This window comes from Notechis scutatus, chromosome 1, assembly GCF_049901735.1.
Source record: "Notechis scutatus isolate UNSWTSFEM ecotype Mainland chromosome 1, rNotScu1.2, whole genome shotgun sequence".
Taxonomy (NCBI): domain Eukaryota; kingdom Metazoa; phylum Chordata; class Lepidosauria; order Squamata; family Elapidae; genus Notechis; species Notechis scutatus.
The window spans coordinates 58,854,909-58,870,071 of record NC_142009.1 but is presented as its reverse complement, the minus strand read 5'-3'; the positions used below and the strand labels follow the sequence as shown (position 1 = coordinate 58,870,071).

Here is a 15,163-nt window from a genome sequence, read left to right as displayed (position 1 = left end):
TGGTATCAGATATCGGACTAGGATTGAGTAGATGCAGGTTCAAAGCTGCTCACAGCCATGGAAGCTTCTCCATCAAGTTAGAGCCAGTCACTTTCTCTGCAGAGGAGTATTCTTGTGCTGGAGGAAAATGGAAGGAGAGAGAATTATGTTTGCTACTTTAAGCTCCTGCTTAAAGCAGCATGCGTAAATGGAAAGGAATGGAATATAGCATTCCATAAATGGAACGTAAATGGAACAAACATGGCATTTGTGATAGATTATTTCACTTTAAACATTCTAAAATGACTGAAACAAAAGTAACAAAAAATGAACCCCATAACATATTTTCTTCTAAGCAAAAGTGACTCTCAGAACCTATAAATTGCATTTCTTATTTGTACTTAATATAGCACATTAGAACACTTGTATCAATTTTGAGTATCTTGGCATTTGGGAATCTCTGGACTTTATCTGTAAATAAATACATAGGAGACAATACTTAACAAATAAACTTTTATCAGGTAGTTATGTCAGAAAATAATGTCAATCTTTTAAAGAGGAAAAGTAGTGATATGCAAAATATTTTGAATCTGAAATGTTTTGAGCTTGAAGCTTCCTATTTCAAGTTAAAAACAGTTGTTCTGAACTTCCTGGACATGTGCCCATTCTGTTCCTGAACTCTGGAAGTATTCCAAATTGAACAGCTCTTTGAATAATTGATTGGAATATTGGAATATTTCCAAGAAGAACATACCATCCAATTTTGAGCTTGAGATAGTTTAAATTCAAAACATTTTGCACATTCCCAAGGAAAAGATAGACTAGCTGGTTATGCCAAGAAATTGTCTATTGAAGACACCCATTTTTCCTTTGCTAGATATCAAGAGATTTCATGTTTTAAATGGAGATTTTATGGCCTTCCATATTTTTACTCTGCTTTCCTATTGATGTATTCTAGGAATATAGTTCCTAATTCATGCATTTGTTTCAAAGACTGTTCCAAATTAAATGCGTCTGTACAGAAATGGGTGTATCAGGTGAGTAACATGGTTTAGTGAAAAGAGAATGTGCCTCCCGTTGTATATTACAAATAGACCACTTGTTTTTAATGTTTCATATCCCTTTTTCATGGTATCATCCACTTCTACAAAGGAGCCTATCATGACCAATTTCAGAGTGCTTGGGACAAGATTGTTACAAGATCACCATCATCACCATCAGTTGCTAAACTGATGAAATGGATGGAATCTGCTGCTAAATATGTCTGATTACTTAGAGAAAGCAAGAGCATCACTGGGATGTCCTCATTTCTGAAATGCCTCCAGGATATGGAAAGTCTACTGTGAAATCCAATGCTAGCCTTTCTAGGCGTATGCTTTTCTTAAGAAAATGGATTTATGTGAAATGTTTCATAGCCACTGGGGCATTTTTAATGGTTATTAAGAAATAGATTATTTTCCCTATTTTGTTTATATTTTGACTATGTACTTTTATTATTCAGATTTACTAGGCACAATAAATGGGCTTTATTTAAATCAAGGAGAAATGTGAATATTGCACTCAACTCTCTGTAGTTTTTCTTTAAAAAGTTCTTGTTATCCCTTTCTATAGGATGCTTTGGAAAAGTTACTGGCATCTGAAAAGTATGCCTTAAGGAGAGATTTCACTGCAAGTCTCCAAATTTCATTTGAAGAAGAAACTATGCCGCTCACAACAGTAAGAATTGCAAATTTCTTATATTTTCTAGGCCTTCTTCTTTTCTTTTTCTCCTTTTTTCTTTTCCTTTCCTTTCCTTCTTTCCTTCATTTTCTTTGTTTTCTGTGTATGTGTGTGTGTGTGTGTGTGTGTGTGTGTGTGTGTGTCTTTGAGTCAGTATTAATTCCTGGCAACTGCAGGAACTGTAGGATTTTAGAAGTGGTTTGCCATTGCCTGGTCTGTTCAGGAGTCTATGCAGTGTTGGCTCAGAGAGTGAGTGGAACAAGTTAAGGAACAGTAGGAGCTGGTGGGTGGAGCACAGGGAAGGAGTAGTGTGGAGAAGGTCTCTATCAAGCCTCTCCCTTTTCTAGCGATCAGTGCAGTTATACTGCTGCTACTGCTTGAAGTCACTATGGTCCTGGTCTCCTGCAAACCAACTGTGCTACTTATGAGTATCCATTCTTATTTCAAGTCAGAAGGCTTAGGGTTGGAAAGTTAAATTAACCATCAGGAGAGACATCGGAATTTGTTAGGCATGGACAGCCAAATATTATTCTATGGAGTTCAATTCCTCACCACTAGGAATTGAGTTCTTAGACCTTTGCCCTTTAGAGCAATAGCAATAGCTCTTAAATTTACAGTATATAGTGCTTTACAGTCCTCTAAGTGTCAGTATATTGTCCCTAACAATCTAGGTACTCATTTTATTGATCTCAGAAGGATGGAAGGGTGAGTCTCACCCTTCCGGGATTGTTTATTGAGAACTATATACTAGTTTTAGGAGCTATAGCTATAAGAAGATTTGGAAAGAAGATCATGAACTCTAGGTGCCAAGTTGTCAAAGCTTCACTGGGGGCACAATAGACATGAATATTGCAACCTTTTATGACTGCAAAAAAACCACTAAAAGGCTAAAAGGACATCCATTCTCCATACAATGGACTGAAAAGCTTCTCTTTTCTAGATAAACAATTATGCTGATAGTTCTGTTGGAGGATTGTTTATAAATTAAACAGTCATTTTTCTATTGTTAAGGAAGGTAATTTAAATGTTAATTTAATTGTACAATGAAAAACACATATAAGTAGTAATAATATATGTAGTATATGTAATGCATATGAGATGACATGCTTGGGATTTTTTAAAAATGTGTATACATAAAGTAGTTGGGTTGGTTGGATTGCCTGTTTTAAACTAAATGTAAAAATATTATTCATTTTACCTCCATCCTTAATTATGTTGCAGGTTGATTGTGATGTTGATTATTCACTAAAGGAGGCAATAGTGAAAATTGCAGGAAGGAAAATTGCTGCTGTAGGAATAGGACTTTGGAACAATATGGTAAGAGGACATGAAAATATATGGAAGACTTCACGGTGTTTTTCATTCTAAGGAAAAGTTGCAGTAGGAATGGGTGTAGCCCTTCTTTCATGAAGAGGCTTTGAGATAGTGACTAATCAGAGACATATCCTTGTAACTAAGCAAGAATTTGAATTCAGGTGACCATAAAGCAAATATGTCATTCTGACTACCTCCTTAGGTATAACTTCTTCAGCCTGGTTTCTTTTCAGTGTGTTGACTTTCAATTCAACAGCCGCATAAAACAGGTATCAGTGACTTCTGCCATAAATAATGAGTTCTAACTTTCTTTTGGATGTGGACGTCCTTCACTTTAATGACCCCCATTTATCTGATATGGAAGAACAAAAGTTAAATCCTTGAATCAAGATTGCAATCTTGGATGACAAGAGCTGCACTTAGTTACCTTGATCAATCTCTCTTTTATCCATAAACACACATAATGATGTCAAAGTTCTTGTCTCAGCCCTACATTTATTGCCAGTCGGATGCCTTGATAAGGGGACAAAGGGTGGTATCCTAGATTATTAAATTTGATTTGCTTTTTTAAAAAAAATCACAACACTTGAATTCTAATTCCAATTTAAAATCTGATATACATGTTTACTTGAGCTGGAAAACAGATTGTTGAATCTCCCGCTCCCTTTTTTTAAACCTAATTAAAAAGTTTGCAATCTACCCATTCCAGTATTTTAAAAGAAAAGCTTTATTGCTAAACTATAAACTCCACATTTCCCAAGTGGGAAATGTTTCCATCTTCTGCTCATCACTCCCTTTTAAGCCACTTCTCATTCTTCTTTTCGTAATTCTTCAAAGTTTCCCGATGAGCATCTCTCTGGGTGTTTCTGTATTAATGGCTTCAAACAGTATTATTCAAAAGATACTGTACAGCTGTCCCATCTGTTGTGAACACAATTATTGTGGTAGGAGAAAAGCCAGAGAATCAGTGTGGAAATAAAGAAAGCAGTTGTTAGATGAAGACATTGCCCACAACACACTATAAATGAGGCAAATTTTACAGATCGTGAACAATTTTGGAATAAGAGGCAGAACTCTAATATAGCCTAAGAACTGTTGTGCTTCACTATCCAGGTTCTCTTATTACCAGAAGAAATGACCATAGGTTTATTTCCTCCTTTTATGTACTGTAGTTTGCAAGGGTGTAATCCATACAAGTAAAATGTCTGATAACTGCCAGAATTTAAAAAAAAAAACATCAAGGAGACTTGATGTTCTAGAGAAAAAAGTCCATAAGAAATCAGAATCAGAATAACAAAATAACCGAATCCTTGTAGTTCCGTATACACACCTTAATTTTCCTTAGTTATTTATTACATTTCATTTACTTATTTATTACATTTTACACCACCAGCCCCAAGGGACAAATGTCTTGTTCTATGAATATGATAGAGAGAAAAAATAGAAAATTATTTTATATCTCTCTATATCAGTGGTTCTTAAACTGGGGTTAACATTCCTTCATGTTAGGACCAGTTTAGTCAAGTGCTTCAGCTAAGAAACACCTATTGCTTGTATCCATTGTACTCAGAAGCAAGGCTATTGTCCTTGTAGTAGGCTTACAACTCAACCCTGCAAAGGAGTAACAGGAGGACTGATGAACTGAGCAAACCTCATTTATGGTTTTCTTTCTGTTTTTTAATTTTAGTTGACTCCAGCTGGTCAGAAGAAGCCCTATCGCTTTACAGAAGTACCTGATCCAAAGTGTCCTTCTCAGGTAAGAGAACAATATTTTCTGCACACAACTTTAATATTATTTCTTTTTCCAGAGAAATACTTTCTCTCACAACATGTGTGGCTCTGTGGTTCTATGGTTGTTAGTGAACTACAATACCTTGTAACTCCAGCTAAGATGACTGATTGTAAAGGCTATTGGATGTTTCTATTTCAGCAACACTTCCAAGATTGATTTCTACCCTTGCTTCAAGATTTATATATAGTACCTTCCAGATTGTGGATAATATAAATTATTCTCCAAAACGTCTGCTGGCCATCAAGTTCAGGAAAGCGGGTTAAAGAAATTTAACACAGTCTTTAAAACCTGCATTATTTCTACGTATAACAGATAATGTTAGATTGGCCAGAGTTACCCTGTAGTAAGATGGGTGGCCAATATGTTTTACAAATAAATTTTAAAAAATGTTAGAAGAAAAAAAATGTTATTCTGTAAATTTCTGTAGGAATGAGCACAATACATATACCTAAAGTGATATACAGATACATTTTGCTTCTTCCCACATTTCATGGTACACTATCCATTAAAAAGAATCGCACTATGCCCATAAAACATGTAGCAAAATGTGTAATAAACGTATATTTAGAGGCATTTTTTTTAAAAAAAGTAAATATGAATATATTTGCATGTAGTTTTAGCGCATTTTTAAATAAAAATCTAACTTAAGGCAAAAACAGAAAAAAATGGACAAAACACAACCCCCCAAAAGAGGGATGCATCTCTAAATTATGAGTGCCTATTCTGTAATATAATTTCCTTTTTGGAACAAATAAATTGGTACACTGTATCCTTTGACCAGCATGAGTTAATAACACTGCAGTATAGTCCAAAAGTTAATGAACAGTTATAATTAATCCTAAAGGTTAAAGGAAAGCAATAATTTTCAAGAAATATACCCCTTGCTGGGGAGAAATAACAGAAGAAAGGTGTTATGTTTAAATTGTGATCTCATTTCTTTTCAAAAAGATCTGATTGGCCACTGTGGTGATACGATGCTCTCTTGTTCTGTGCAAAAACTCCATAACAACTGTTACAACCTGAGTGTAACAGTTCTGAGCCATTTTGGACTAGCAATCCTCTGCAGGTAGTCCTCAATTTATGACCACAATTGAGGCAAAATTTCTGTTGTTAAGTGAAATAGTTGTCAAGTGAGTTTTGGTCCATTTTATGACCTTTCTTGACACAGTTCTTAAGTGAATCACGGCAGTTGTCAAGTTAGTAACACAGTTGTTAAGTAGCTTCCCCCTTGGCTTTCTCAGAAGATCACAAACTGTGATCACATGACCCCATCTCACTTCAGTTGTCATAAATATTAATCAGTTGCCAAGGATCTGAATTTTGATCATGCGGCCATGGGTATGTTGCAACACTCATGAGTGTTAAAAGAGGTTATAAGTCACTTTTTTCAATACTGTTGATACATCCAGTGGTGGATTAAGGCTCACTGGTGCCCTAAGCACTGACAAATCTTAGTGTAAATCTCCTTTGTAACATACTGTACAAACAAAACCAAGCTGAGGCTCCATAAAAGTTTTTGTGGTCCCCCCTTTGGGCCTGGTGCCCTAAGCATGTGCTTAGTCTGCTTAATGGTTAATACACCACTGGATACTTCAAACAGTCATTAAAGGAATGATTGTAAGTCGAAGACTACCAGAAGTGATGGAACAATGCCAGGTCCCCTCTGTCTTTGTGCTTTCTTGTGTTTTGTGTCAGGCTGATGTTTTCCACTACAGGGGGGAAAAAACAGTAAAGGTTGGTTAACCATGACATGAACATGAGACAAGGACAGCATCACTGGGGCATGGAGTAAAACTGGGGCTATTTGATTATTCTGGTCATGCTGCAAATAGCTAATGAAACAGGATGGCAATTATCACCAAGTGTTGTGATGAACAAACTTTCCAGAAGAGGAGCAATAAATTCCAAAGTCTAATTCAGGACAACTGTGATGGCCCAGGGTGGGATACAAAATAAACACAGTCAGGTGAAGCCCTTTTTATTCCTTCATTTTGCTTCAAAGCTCCAAATATCCTTGACTGAAGACAAAAAACTTTCCCACAAGCAGTTATGAAAAGAAGGAAATGCTGTTTAAACTAAAAATGGCTATAAATTTAAAGAGGAAAAACAACACAAACCATACTGAAGCAATTAAAGCAAGATGTCCACAGATACAGGAATACACACTGGGAAGGATGCCAAACTCAGAGAGGAACAACAGACTAGAGATATTTCCATGCTTTGTTTCCAGCACTGGCCCATATGCATGTCCGTCCTTTTAATCAGTTCTCACATTGCAGCCCATGAAGAGGATCAAGGCCCTTTCTTCCCCCATAGACCATGCCATTCAAGTCTCTCCCTTATCCTCTCCTCCCTGCGTGCCCTAGGATGGAGATGGGATGGACTTGGGTCTTCCTCTGACTGCCCAGCCAGCCTCTGCCCTTCCCCAGCCTCCTCCACAACCTCCGGAGCCACACTTCCACTCCCTGTCGGCTGTTCCTCCTCTCCCTCAGAGTCAGTCTCTAACAGGGGCATAAAACAACGGAACTTTTGCCATGTCATTAAACACTACAAGAACCCAAATTTTGGCACCCAAGGTGGTAGCAGTTTCATTAAAAAAAAGCATTTTGTATGAGAACATAGGAAGTCAGGCAATTGCCTGCCATGCCCACAGTAATCTACATTAACTGGCAGCATTCTCCAGAGTTTCAGGCAGGACTTTTCCAACCTCCAAAGAATCCTGAATTCTTCCTGTGCAGAGCATATACAGTATGTTACAATTGAGCTTTGCTTCTCTCAGCCATTATGGTCAGAATCACAGCAACTGAATAGACAGAAAAAAGCGTGTTCCAGGCTCATGTCAGTGGGCTTTCAAATGTGTCTCCAAGGACGTTTGTTCATCAACTGGCATTGCTTCTTCATGGTGTTAGTGTACCATTGAAAATGGAAGAAAGATCTTTTGAACTCAACTGTGCTTCCCGGTTAATGTATATTTTACATTTGCTATTTAATGCAAGGAAAAACAAAATTGTAGCCTGATTGTGTCTGAAAATTAATTATAGTTGCTTGTTTTAGCAAATGTGTCTTCTACGGGTGGTGTTCTTCTTTAAAAATAGAATAATAATGCAATAAAATAGAAACAAACTTATGCAATTTTATTACCACAATAAAATTACAAATTTGAGATCCCACATGATAAAAATTAAATGCTGAGTCAAAGTAGTAAATATGAGGTTCCAAGCTCAGTCATGGAATAGAATAGTAGTTAAGCCACTAATGGTAGGTTAAATGGCAAAGATCTGAAATGATAAGCTTAGCTTTATCAAAACACACCTTAAATTTCCTGGTGGGAAGAGTTCCGCAATCACAGGGCCATCAGCAAGAAGCATTTTATCTGAGTCTTCCCTCTGAATTTTGAAATGAAGGAGGTCACCTGAGAAATTACCTCCTTGCATAACTATTGTGCTTCAGCATGCACAAGAAGCACATATAGGTAGTTTTCAACTTACTACCACAACTGAATCCAACATTTCTGTTGCTAAGTGAGGCACTTGTTAAGTGAGTTTTGCCCCACTTTGCAACCTTTCTTGCCACAGTTGTTAAATGGATCGCCGCAGTTGTTAAATTAGTAACATTTTTTCAGTGTCTTTGTAACTTTGAATGGTCACTAAACAAATGGTTGTAAGCCAAGGACTATCTGTACTGAAGTCTAATCCATAAATAACTTTAGAGATCCAAACTACCACTTAGCCAATTGTTGTGGTTAGCCGGCAGCAGATGCGGACAGCTGACAAGAGCGAGGACTCAGATGAGGGGCCAGGACCATTTGGTAGTGGACTGCTGCCTTCAGAGATTGTGGGGGCTGGCAGCAGCGATGAGGAGGTTCCTGAGGAGCCTGTGCCAAGTGCGCGTGCGTGCAGGGCTGCTCACAGGAAAGAGCAGTTGCAGCAGCATGGGCGACTCAGGAGTAAGGCTGCAAGATAATGGCCCCTTTTTCAAGAAGTTAAGAGCCAGCTGTGAATCAGATGTTCTTTGTAGGAAGCAAAGATGTTTTGAAACTAGAGGCTTGTGGACATTGCAGTATCTTAAGTTGGTATTTGAAGACTCTTGTGTTGTAAAATATTTCTAGGTAACCTTATCTGTTATTCTTGGCAGCCTCACACAGTTTTGGTGTGGCTTGTGCTTATCAAAGTTAATTAGCTTGCGGCAGCCTTTTAACCGTGGAGTAAGAATCATTAAAAGGTTTCTGTTCCCTTTGGTTCGTGTTTGTTTTATTGGAAAAGGTTTGGGTCAGAACAGCAATGCTTGGAAATAAACCAAGTGTCATTACAAGTCACAGAGGACTTGATATCAGTTAAAATCTTGTCATCAGATTCTGCATTCATAGGGTGTGTTAAATTTTTCAACTTTCAATTTCCAAACATTAGCGGTGCTCAAAAGTTGTGACATGCCTTGGGGATTGTAAATATATTTTGGTTACTTTAATATAATTTAGATGTGCTGAGTAGGTAACTACATAAATATCATAACTTTTTAACATTTTGTTTGTTGCATTAAGCCATAATTCCTACTTATTCAGAGAAAGAGATGGGCAATATGTAATTTGATAAACAAACTGACAAAATATTCCTACTATAGCCCTGTGTACAAAGGCTGTTGGCAAGTCAAAGATTTCAGCAGTTCCACTTTCCTAGTTTCTTTCTGAGAAATAATAATCCTGTAAGGTAACAAGCCTCTTTCATAGATTCAAAAACAAATTCCATCTCATTCAAGAAAGTTTAGTTGACAATACATCTTGCATACAAAGTTCACAAGGCTAATTTCAGTTACAATTGCATTTTGATTACAATTTTGCAATTTTCCCTAATCCATATGAACTACTCTGCTTCACAAGTAAGGCGAAGAATTGTGGTTTGGGGAATTACATGTGTAAAAGAAGTATTCTCTGTGTTATATTATACCCATCTGAGTTACATATGGCATATTCTGTCTCTTCTTAGTGCATCTCTTCTGTGTCTGGACTGCTCTTATTAACCAGTAGCCCTGACTTTCTCACAGATCTTGATCATCCATGGAGAAGTCATATTGCACATAATATACTACTAAGTATTTGGATGTCTCTCTGTGGATTGGCCATAGAGATTTTCCATCCGTTGAAACGATTGCTCTGATGACTTCATCTCTGGAAGCAAATGATTACTTATTTTAACTGTTTTCACTATCTTATCTTTTCAGGACTATCCGTACATCTTCACATACAGGAACAGTAATTACTCATCTTTTCCTGTGGTATCACGGACTGAAGCACAGCCTCACGTATGGAAAACATTGGTTGCACAATATTTTATTATTATGGATTGGAGATGAAAGGAGGTTTGGCACAACATGTTGCATACCTCATTCTTTCCTAAGGAGGAATTCTACTTCTCCTATCTGTTCAACATATTCACCTTTCCCAGGACCCAAATACTGGAGACTGTGTATAATTCATTGTTCTGTGTCTCTTTTCAGAAAATGAACTTTGGGACCATTATTCCATGTTCTGACCGTAGCCCCTCTAACACAGTTCCTGTCTCAGGTACGTATTCTGTTTATGCAGTTATTTTAGTCTGCAAGGTCTGGAATCTCTCAATATTTATTAAGACAAGGATGGGAATCTTATTTATCTGTGAACTTGAGGAGCTCAAGGCAAATACATAGGGACTTTGCCATCCAAACATAGCGGAATTATAAGCAAAAATACAAGGTCTTTTGATAGACTTTATAAGATGGAATGTATTCTGTATACAGAAGAATGAATATGAATAGTTTCTATAATAAAGAACAATTATACTGAGAATGGGAGATTTTTTTTTTTTAAAAAAACTTTATTTCCTTTTTATTCCCACTGCAACCAGTAGTACATATCTGTATTTTAGCACCAAATCTATTGGCCCTTTAAATGATCTGAAAATATATAATGGTGACTTGAGTTTCATTGAAAATGGCCATGTTGAATGTCCATCCATTCAACAATTGGATTCCCCTTTTTCTGTATGAAATACTCATTGAGAAAATGTGACCTCCACCATAGGACACTCATCAAGAACTCGATATTTAATATGAAATCAAGGATATGAATATATATGCTTAAAATTTAATACTATATTCAGATAAATCTCTGCTCCTGATGGAACAAGGAGGATAGAAAATAGAGTGCATAATGTTGTTACAGACCACATTTAATATTGCAAGGTCTAAATGAGTTTACTGAGCATTGAGGCTGATATTTTGAAAGCATAATCATAGGTGGTTCTTGTAGAAAAGACATAGTGAGGATTATTGGCTTGAGTTTACATTGGTGTTTTTCAACCCAGGGCAACTTTAAGATGTGTGGACTCCAACTCCCAGAATTCTAGCCATGTTCTTCAGTTCTGGGAGTTGAAATCCACACTTCTTAAAGTTGCCAAGATTGACAAATGCCTTCCATAAATTACAGATTACAGATTACAGATAATCAGAGTTGGAAGGGACCTTGTAGGTCATCTAGTCCAACCCCCCACCCAAGCGGGAGACCCTACACCATTTCTGATAAATGGAAGTCCAATCTCTTCTTGAAAGTCTCAGGTGATGGTGCTCCCACAACTTCCGAGGGCAAGCTGTTCATTTGGTTGATTGTTCTCACTGTCAGAAAGTTTCTCCTTGTTTCCAGGTTAAATCTCTCCTTGTTCAGTTTCCATCCATTATTCCTTGTCTGGCCTATAGTAGCTTTAGAAAATAGCTTGACTCCCTCCTCCCTGTGGCAGCCCCTCAAATATTGGAAGACCGCTATCATGTCTCCCCTGGTCCTTCTCTTTACTAGACTAGCCAAGCCCAGTTCCTGCAACCATTCGTTGTATGTTTTAGCCTCCAGTCCCCTAATCATCCTGGTTGCTCTTCTCTGTACTATTTCTAGAGTCTCAACCTCTTTTTTATAATGTGGTGACCAAAATTGGATGCAGTACTCTAGGTGTGGTCTTACTAAGGCTTTATAGAGTGGTATTAGTACTTCCCTTGATCTTGACTGTATCCCTCTGTTACTAAATCTATTTGTAGGATAGATTAGTAGTTGTGGGAATCTAATACAAGTGTTTATTTCTAACATTATCACAGTAGACCATCAAATATGACGATAAATCCTTGACAGGTTGTGATGGCTGAAGATAATGGGAGCCCAGATACCACATTAGGGAAGGTTTCCTTATTAAAAAGAGAATGAGGAATTATGATACTTCAGTTCAGAACAGTCTATACTGAAGTATCATAATTCCTCATTCTCTTTTTAAGAAGGACATTTTAAGAAGGACTCTTTTTAGAAGGACATTAGCGGACCTCGCCAGAGCGCGAGACAAACGCTGAAGAAAAAGAAGAAGAAGAAGTTCAGAACAGTCTATGCTCGATATAAATGTTTTTCTACAATAGCATACTAAAAAAGTAGTTCTGTGCTGAAAGAAGAAGGAATAAGCTGAAAAAGAACTTCCACTTGGTGAAGTTTTTATCATTGATGCATCGATGCATTGATGCATTGATGCATTTCTAGACTTCTTTGATACCACAACATTGTATCAGACAGAGTCACATGGTTGAGTAGAGTGGCTGTGGAAATTGAATGAATGAATAAATAAATAAATTCAATAGAGTCAAGACAGAATCAATTATTATTTTTTGCTTATCTGTGGAACATCTGAAACCACAATAAAGCTAATTGTTAAGGTTCAATTTTTAAGGCAAGGAGTAGTGATTTCAGGCCTTTCAAAGTAGCTGGAAGTCTAAGTGCTATTGCTATTTTAGGAATCTAAGCATTTGTAGGAATTTTCCCTTCCAGTTCACCTATTCTTTACTTGTTGAATTGCTAAGTATTCAAACTTGTTCCTTGCTTTATGTTACATATTGATTTTCCGATTATTTTTATATAGAAAAAGAGAGCTGAAAGGGTAATTCGTGTAAAAATGTAGCTTTTAAAGGACAATCTGGCTTCCTGTGAAAAGCTTCTAAATAATTTAATAACAACCACTAGAAACCAAAACCATTTAATTTACTTGTTTTGTAAAAAAAAAAAAAAAAAGGCCACATGCAAAGTGTTTCTTGAGAAATAGCTAGGAAATAATGTTGTATTAATTTCTTTGGAAGAAGAATTGGTGAGAATATGGTGTTCCGGTTAGAAGGATGAGTTTTTAGTAACATGACTTTTAAGTAACATTTCAAATTCTTACAAATTCTCCAAAGAAGTATATTCTAAATCCTAAAGATTTTCTAAAACTTATATCATTCTCATTCTTTTTTTTTTATAGTTCATAATTTGAGGCCAGGAGATATAAAAGTTATAGGTGCCCTTGGGGATTCAATAACAGTAAGTGTGGATCACCAAATGTACAGTTGTCTATCAGACCGAGCAATATAAAAAGCATTTTTGAATTCTAATTTGAAAAAGGAGGAACAAATGATCTTCAAGGCCAATTGAATTTTCGATGTTTCCTTCTGCTATAGCCCCAGTGATACTGGGTTATTAATCACCTTCAGACTAGAAATGCCATCTCTCTTGGCATTGTTTCCTACTTCCACGTGGCAGCTAATATAGCATAATGGATACTGCGAACATTTTTCTAGCAATGAAAAATAAGCATCCTGACTGTGTAGTAAATAACCTATCTAGTATAATTTTATCCTCAGTAAGTGGCAACTCTGCAAGCCATAAACAGACACATAGTCCTCAACTTGCAACCACAATTGAGCCCAAACTTTACATTGTTAAGTGAGACATTTTAAGACTTTCCTTGCCATATGTTAAGTGAATCGCTGCAATTTTTAAATTAGTTACACCGTTGTTAAATGAATCTGGTTTCCTCATTGACTTTGCTTGTCAGGTTGCAAAAGGTAGGTCACATGATCCCAGGACCCTGCAACCATCATAAATGTGAGTCAATTGTCAAGCATCCAAATGTAAATCATGTGACCATGGGGATGCTACAATGGTCATAAGTGTGAAAACTGGTCATAAGTCACTTTTTTCAGTGCCGTTGTAACTTTGAATGGTTGCTAAACAAACTGTTGTAAGTCAAGGACTACTTGTATTTTGCTGAAAAGCCCTGTGAAGGTCAGTTTAGATGTGCTGCTGCTTTTATATGCAGTGCAGATCTTACCTGTGAAAGCTCTGTGTGCATGTCATAACACTAAAAAAGTCTGATATGAGCCAGGACAGATACTTATCTCCCACTGGTGTGTAATCCAGACAGTAGCAATGCCATGGGTGTTGAATACAACCCTTATTATTTCTTCTATTTCACCATCTCCTCTCAGGAGCTTAGAATAGTGTGTAGGATTACTCCCAATCTGGTGCCAGAGGTTACACTTGAAGAGATTTTTGAATCCACAGTAAGGTGTTTAGCTTTATCATTGATGGGACAATGAACCTGGACATTATGTCAATTTTGGTCTGAATTGAATCTTTGCAGCACTAGTTCAATATTTAAACTCACATTATGGGTTTATTCTTTACATTCATTCATTTCACATTGCATCCATGAATTTTAGGCTCATGAAAGCGTTCATTAGTTGGACCAAAATGGGTTACGATTTTGCATTTCTGTGCAATCAGTATTCTTGAGAGATACTATACTATTGTAATTTCTTGAAGGATTTATTTCTGATTTGTTTGATTCATAACCATCCCTGCACTCATTTTATTTTAACTAAGGATTCTTACATTGAACCAATTCATTTGTCATTCTGCTTCATCCCATTATGAAGAAGCACAATACTTTCAGATTTCTGAAAAGCAAAAATTGGGGACGTTTCCTTTGGATCACATGAGAGCAGGAGCCCCTCTAAATCATTAATTCTATTTATTCTTTTGGTGATCAGGCAGCAAATGGGGCAGGAGCTTTGCCACACAACATTATTGATGTGCTGACAGAATATCGAGGTCTTTCATGGAGGTGAGTGCTCTAACCTAAATACTTTTGATTATCCCAAATCTGCACTCTGTTTTGTTTCCACGGGCGTTAAAAGTCAGTTTGCTACCTGCTCATATAAACTATCCGAAGTATGTTTCTAATCTGTTTTGGAGAAATCTTCAAGTTGTTATGCTTACAATTTGGGTTAATCTCTTCAGTAACAATTTAGCAGTGTTCACAATAATAGCTCAGCATAGGTCTACTGGCACTAACAGACAAATGCTTAAAGAGAGCTGTAAATTGGAAGTCAGAAGTCACTCCTGCTCCTACTGTATTTTTCCCCTGCCTGGGATCATTCAGTTCCCCTGTTTTGGTTAGGAAATATCTGAAACAAGGACCCAATGGATCACAGCTTATCAAGTTTGCCTTTAAAAACAAAAATGGTTTAGTGCATTTTATATCAGAGGAA

The 15,163-nt window shown here is 36.8% G+C and overlaps 1 protein-coding gene across 2 annotated transcripts in view; it reads left to right on the top strand.

Moving 5' to 3' along the window:
* PLB1 (phospholipase B1) overlaps positions 1-15,163 on the top strand; it is a 114,504-nt gene that overhangs the window by 12,911 nt on the left and 86,430 nt on the right. For both annotated transcript variants that reach the window (XM_026681679.2, XM_087965297.1), the window contains 8 exons: positions 938-1,016; positions 1,591-1,695; positions 2,920-3,015; positions 4,700-4,768; positions 10,019-10,099; positions 10,295-10,361; positions 13,093-13,151; positions 14,663-14,736. In XM_026681679.2, the coding sequence (XP_026537464.2) occupies positions 938-1,016; positions 1,591-1,695; positions 2,920-3,015; positions 4,700-4,768; positions 10,019-10,099; positions 10,295-10,361; positions 13,093-13,151; positions 14,663-14,736 (630 nt within the window). The remainder of the gene's footprint in view (positions 1-937; positions 1,017-1,590; positions 1,696-2,919; positions 3,016-4,699; positions 4,769-10,018; positions 10,100-10,294; positions 10,362-13,092; positions 13,152-14,662; positions 14,737-15,163) is intronic.